Source organism: Sinocyclocheilus anshuiensis, unplaced genomic scaffold (genome assembly GCF_001515605.1).
Source record: "Sinocyclocheilus anshuiensis isolate Anshui unplaced genomic scaffold, SAMN03320099.WGS_v1.1 scaffold905, whole genome shotgun sequence".
Classification (NCBI taxonomy): domain Eukaryota; kingdom Metazoa; phylum Chordata; class Actinopteri; order Cypriniformes; family Cyprinidae; genus Sinocyclocheilus; species Sinocyclocheilus anshuiensis.
Genome location: NW_015554118.1, coordinates 108762 through 115479, shown reverse-complemented (window position 1 = coordinate 115479; position 6718 = coordinate 108762). Strand labels below are relative to the sequence as shown.

Below are 6718 nucleotides of genomic sequence, written 5' to 3'. Positions count from 1 at the left end.
AGAGAGAGAGAGAGTGTGTGTGAGAGAGAGAGAGAGAGAGCGTGTGTGTGTGAGACCAAATGTCCACACAAAGATAGTAAAACCTGAAATATTTGACATTGTGGGCACCGGCTTGCAGTTCCCACAGGGAAAAAAAATATTAAAAATAGTAAATGATGTTTATCTGAAAGTGTAACAGTGCAAGCAGGTTTTCTGTAAGGGGTAGGTTTAGGGTTAGGGGATAGAAAATATAATTTGGTCAATATAAAAGTAATAGAAGTCTATGGAAAGTCCCCATAATTCACAGAAACAAACTTGTGTGTGTGTGTGTGTGTGTGTGTGTGTGTCCGTGTCCTCAGGTGTGGCGCTGTCTGATCGCTCTGGGCGTCTCTCGTCTGGACTTCAGAGGTTCGGTTCAGTATCCGCCCACTGTTCTCATGGATGAACAGCCAGAGTTTGATTCCTGAAGCAGTATGAACACTTGTTTGCTCTTCCGGTGTGAGGAACGTCCTCACTGTAACCAACAGCACAATCCAAATATTAGTCTTTTTTTCTTGGTTTTCCTGCATCAGTTCCTGATCACTTTGTATAGATCTACTATTGTAGGTCTGGCAGAACTGATAGATCTACTGTGCTCCTCAGATAACTTATTTACTACAACAACAGCTGCAGAAATATGGGCTTAAAATGATTCCTTACAGAACGTACACTGAGCGGTCTGTGTACAATCAGTGTAAAGTCAAGATAATTTAACAGTACAAATTAAACCTAGTTAATGACTCACTAACTAATGATTCATTTGCTGATGAACGGCAGACTAGAAGGTTTGAAACGTTATTTGTAGGTTCTCAAAGGCTGCTTTTCTTACCATGAATAAGCTGATGTAGTGTTTTTATGACCCGCAGGAACATTAGCCTGCCTTCACCCTAAAACACGTGTTTTAATGCCTGAATGAAAGAGAAATGAGTATTTATTTTATTGAAGGAACAGTACAGACGGCATTGAATGCATTACAACGGCATTACAGTTAATGCAGCTGTAAAAAAAAAAAAAGAAAAAATAGAACAAAAGTGCCTTTAAATTCTTCATTGTTTTGTCGTATTGTGCATTCTGATGTGACTGTCATCGAAAGTTTCCCTTCATGCCAGATCATTTCATTCATGTTTTGAAATGCCACTGAAATGATTTTGATTTACGGTTTCTCCGTTTTCATGTAAATGTGAGTTATGTTGGTGTGAGGCAGATACTTGTGTTCTGTTCTGCTGTATGTTTGAGACACATTCCATGCTGTCAGTAATTCGGCTGAGATGTATTTATGTTTTAAGACATGAATCTGATGAACCTGTACACACTGTACATGTGTAGCTGACAAATTAATAAAAGCCCAAAATGTCATCTTCATGAAGTATGATGTGAAATGTTTCAGTGCTACAGCAACAATTTAAGGATCGAGTGCAAACAAACCAGAGTGAGCCGTCTGGCAAAGACAGAAGATCATTTAAGTTACACATATGAGTGTCTATACATACAAGCATCTGAAACCTAGAGCAAGTGCACTTTTTAAGTCAACTATTTTTTTTCTTCTTTTTCTTCAAGTCCATCTGTTTGTCTCTTGGGTGTCGGTTTAATTTCAGTTCCGGTCTGCCTTAAGCAGGCGAGTGCAGATTTGAATGAGATGTTACTACACAGATGATGAAACTCCAGTCTGTCTCTAATCATGCAGAGACGTGCCTAATGAAACCGTCTCAGATTAGCTTCATGATTTCCTATTAATCATGCACACTGTGAGGTATTTTGTGTGCTACCCGTATTTGTATGTCACCGATCTTAAACACAAGGCGAAAGACTGAATTTCACGATTTGACTGATTCACTTATAAGGGATAGAATCATATGTGGCATTAAAAGTTCACGCAAGACTGTTGTGTGACGCAGAGCTCACTGGAAAAAGTGATAGACACCTGCAGGGCCGACAAGACAACGTCAAATCAAATGAAAAGATGAATTCGTTGATGTGAACAAGATAAGCAGTGTCAAATACACAAAGAAAAGAGGAGGCAGAACAGGATGGATGTATGGCCTAAAGAAAGATGTGAGGTTCCAAAACAGATTCAGGCATACTGGACTTTCAAAGAAGAAATAAGCTTCACATAACGACTTCATTGTTCCGAGCAAACTGAGATATGAAAAGCTGATGAAAATTCATGAATCACATCTTGGAGGTGTGAAATGTAAAGAAAGAGCCAGGGATGTTCCGTATTGGTTGAATTGAAGAAGTTGTTTCCCAATGTCTTAATAGCAATCCAAGAGAGCCAAGGTTATCGCATCCAATACCAGGAAGACCTTGGTCAAAAATCGGCGGAGATCTGTTCCATTTCAATGGTTCAGATTACTTACTGTCCGTTGATTATTACTCCAAATTCCTGTCTGACACAACTGCTCAGAGTGTAATTGTGGCCATGAAGACCATGTTCACGAGGCGTGGAATACCAGATAGTCTCAGACAATGGTCCACAGTGCACCAGATTTCAGAGACTTTGCAAAAGTGTGGGAATTTGAAGATGTGACGTCCAGGCCAGGACACACAGCTGAACGAGCAGTCCAAACCATAAAAACCCTGTTAAAGAAAGCTCAGAGTGGCAAAAGTGACCCTTACATTGCTTTACTGGAATACCCAAACACACCATTGATCGGTATCAGGGTTCATTCACATTTTCACCAGTACATTTCCATGACTTTTGAGACAATATTCATGACCTAATGTTCCATCATTTTACAATAAGAATAAAAATCTATTCAGATTTTTCAAAGCGTATATTAACTTGCGTTAAACTTACGGTACACATAAGTGATGGGACTATACAGTATATATAGCCTTTATGTCTCTTTGAGATCAGCTGTAGAGATTTCTGAGTCAATAAAAGTTCAGCAGCTAAGTGATCATTTCTGGTGAGCTATTACGAGTCCAGTCTAGTGTAAAGCTTCATCAGTCGGCACTAAATCTGTTCTAAAACACAAGCGCTCTCCAGAGAGACGCCGCTTCGGCGTGATGACGTGTGCAGTGGCTTCAGAGACTAACATGTTCCTGCTCACCGGAAGACGCTTTCATCTGAAGAGTCTCTCGCTTACAGCACATTTGACTTGCACTGAAAAACATTGGAAATCTTAGAAATATGAAGTAGAAAAACTGAAATAGTATTTCCTGGTACAACTTTATTTTAACGACCAATTCTCATTTTTAACTACAGTAATCAACATTTGAAGTCGATCAAAAAAGTTCATCAAAGTTGTCTTAAGACAAGAACGCTTTTAGGTTTTAGGACAACTTTGATGAAAGGTTTTGATCCACTTCAAATGTTGACTAGTGTAGTAGTTTATTAGCATGCATATTCGAGCAGATATTAATGCTTTATTCTGCATGATCATATTCTAGCCCATACCTAAACTTAACAACTACCTTACTAACTATTAATAAACAGCACATTAGTTTACTGAGGCAAAAGTCATAGTTAATAGTTAATAGTGGGAACTGGTCCCCAAACTAAAGTGTGACCCTATTTTCTTGTAAAACACTCCAATAATCCCAATTTACAACAAAAAATCATTTTCTACAGTGTGTATATGTGTTCTGTGGAATCGAACCCATGGCCTTGTGTTGCTAGAAGCGGCGCCACCAGTTGAGCTGCAACATCGGTTTCATTCATCATGTCCTGAAGATGTCTAGATGAATGCTAGTATATTTTAGACCCCACTGTGTAATTAACACTTGTTTTGTTTGTTTTTTTTTCTGTTTTATTTACGTAGTTTTAGTCATTTTGGTGTGATGAACAAATTTATCTTGCAAATGGTGCCTTATTAAGACCACCTCAAACACACATCAGCTCTACAGTCTGTAATCCGATTTGTAGTCATGGTGGTTAATGGAAGTGTTGCGTAGATTTGTCCCTGATGACATGAGCAGCACTTTAATGGCAGATCCCAGTGTGTGTGTGTGTGTGTCATGCTTCAGCTAGTTAGCAAACACTGTAACAAGCATCAGTCGCTGAGATGAATGGGAAAGTTAACAAATAAAGTCTCCAGGACTTCAGTCACATCAGATATCTTCTAATGATTCTGACCATGCCATCAGAGTGTCGTTTTTCCTGACTGATATGAGGAAAGCAGGAGCTGGCTAGTGTATTGGGAGTGTATTTGCTGAGCTGTTAATGAGATTGAATGAGCGTGTTGATCTCCTGTGGGATCCATCATACAGACCATCACCAATCCCAGCATCACAGATGGACCCTCTTGTGTCTCTGGGGTCAAACACTCTCTGTATTTAAGGCCAGTCTCCAGATCTGCTCCAAACACACACACCACTAAACCAGTGCAGGTAGTAGTACTGTAGTGATGGAAGCGGGCGTGTGGTTCATGCTGCTGGGTGTGCTGCTGGTCATGACCGATAAGGGCCAGTCCATCCCCAAAGACGACGTGCTGGAGCAGAGCAAACTCCTGCTGGAGTCACGCAAGGACGCAGACAGCGACAACATGCTGGAGAGTCGAGGGGTGAGACGCACACTTTTCTATGTTTGATGGTATAAGTTCAGAAGTGCATGGCAGCAGGTAGATGCCTTTGGCTATGAAATTTCTCATGCATTTAAAGAAAGTTCACTACAGCTTCCTTACTCAGTCGTAGCATATCAGACTAGAGACCTTCAAGTAAAAGAGCATCTTGAGTGTTTGTGAAGGAGGGAGATGCTGACTGTCACTGATGTGTAACAGGCCACTGAAGAGCAGATGGATCATCTTCTGGAGGATCGTCTTCTGGTGGAAATGTTGCGCTCTTTACTCCACGGCTCTCAGAGATACGAACGCAACCCTTCAGTGCTGCACCAACCACAGCGGTGCGTATAGTTTACAGAAACATCATTTTTTTTTAATTTCTAAGATTCAATACAATTAAGCACACTTCTTTTTTTACAAGGGCATAATGAGCATGACATTATAACCACATCTTTAAAGTTACCATCGTAAACAATACTGTCAACAAGGTAAAAACTCTGCATACAACTGTACATACACTTGTAGTGTAGATTTAGCTGCTGTTCTGTCCTTCTACTGAAAACCTATATTTATGAGTTTTGATTGCACACAGAGGAAGTGTCTCAAGAGGAGCATTGTAATAGTCGAGTGGAGATCTCTCAGTGAAACATCTCAGTAATGTTAGAAGTGGAAGGGGCCCAAGACCGAACCCTGAGGTACCCCAGTGGTTAGTTTATGTGGCGTAGACACTGCTCACCTCAAACACACTACCCTGAAAGTCCTGCCGGAGAGGTGGCAGAGTGCAGCTGCAATGATGTTTGTGTCACTGTCAGTAGAAAAGAAGATCTGGTGATTTACTGTGTCAAAGACAGTGTATAACTGGATCTCCTATTCAGCAGTACCATAACATTTACACCGTTTTTAACATTTCAGTGAGTATGGAAGATTGTGGGTGGTCTGTAAGATATTCTCTGCCATAAAGATGACAGAAATATCCACAGGATTTACTTTGGCGTTATTCTTTGCACTCCAGGTTTGGTCGGAGGACTCGGAGCGGCTTGTCCACAGAGGAAAGGATACAGTCTCGCGACTGGGAGACTGTTCCTGGACAGATATGGAGCTTGGCTGTGCCACAAAGATTCGGCAAAAAATAACACCACCCAGAGTGAGGTCTTTAGAGTTTTGTAATTAGTAGATCTGAAACATCTATAAGAATCTCATTCTCCCAACCAATCCAAGGCAATCAGTCACTCTTCTGTGCATTTCATCAAACCCTGTGATAGTAATTATAACACACCAAAACAATAATATTTAAATGTAGTAAATATATTTCATAAGTTGTGAATGAGTGGAAGGAAATAGTCATGTGAGGGCGGGTTGTGATTATTCATCCACTGTAAATCATATGTGTTGTGTATTGTATTTTCTGTGTATAAATAAACGATAAGCTGCTTGTTCAGAGACATTTCTGGTCGTTCTTATTCTTGAAATTTTGTCAACAGTATTGGCTGAGCCTTCTTTCTTGCTTTCTTTTTATCAAACTTACTAAACATGTTTTGCAAGAGAAATGTCATGGGTTATTCAAGCCTTTTTTTAAATGTGATAAAATTATGAGTTTTTTTATTTAATTTCTGTGATAATTTCTATGCAGCATTTAAAAGTTAGTAGTGATAACTACAAGTAAACGCATATTTACTCGCAAAGTCTATGGCGATTACAGTCCTGCTTTGTTTGGCACACTGAATTAATTTGTTCTTTGAGCCAAAGAAAAATGTTTTTATTAATATTCCAAAGCACTGAGAGTGATATGTTATTTTCATTTCCAATTATTGAACATCAATGAAACCTATTGGTTGTTTTTAAAGTTATGAGTAAACATTAGATTAGATTTTCACTCTTGTAATATCTTGTAATAGCTCTACAGGGGTTGTGGAAAATAACATTAAGTTTATTATAAAGCTAAAACTTTCCTATGAATCTCAGTATTGTTTATACTGTTAGATCACACAGTCAAATGTTGACCTGGACCCGACTAAAAACCCTGGATGTAGCGGCTGAGTGAATGTGGCCTGTTCTCTGTGGATGAGGCTCATTGTGTCAGAGATACTGTAGAAGGACAGAGTTCCTGCATTGAGATCCACATACACTCCTATTCTAGAGCAGCTGGAGGAAACAGGCAATATCTATATTATCGTGCCAGCATAAGTATCCGGAGGGAG

At 39.6% G+C, this 6718-nt stretch overlaps 2 protein-coding genes across 5 annotated transcripts in view; both read left to right on the top strand.

Annotated features, from left to right (window-relative positions):
* LOC107669929 (natural resistance-associated macrophage protein 2-like) overlaps positions 1 to 1374 on the top strand; it is a 22357-nt gene extending 20983 nt beyond the window's left edge. For all 4 annotated transcript variants that reach the window (XM_016462365.1, XM_016462362.1, XM_016462363.1 and 1 more), the window contains one exon: positions 339 to 1374. In XM_016462365.1, coding sequence (XP_016317851.1) covers positions 339 to 424 — 86 coding nt within the window. In that variant the 3' untranslated portion in view covers positions 425 to 1374. The remainder of the gene's footprint in view (positions 1 to 338) is intronic.
* A 2522-nt stretch (positions 1375 to 3896) lies between these two features.
* LOC107669931 (pro-FMRFamide-related neuropeptide FF-like) lies at positions 3897 to 5870 on the top strand. The gene is made up of 3 exons (XM_016462366.1): positions 3897 to 4523; positions 4740 to 4861; positions 5533 to 5870. The coding sequence occupies exons 1-3, from the start codon at positions 4368 to 4370 to the stop codon at positions 5651 to 5653; spliced, it is 399 nt and encodes a 132-aa protein (XP_016317852.1). The 5' UTR covers positions 3897 to 4367; the 3' UTR covers positions 5654 to 5870.
* The last annotated feature ends 848 nt before the right edge of the window (positions 5871 to 6718 follow it).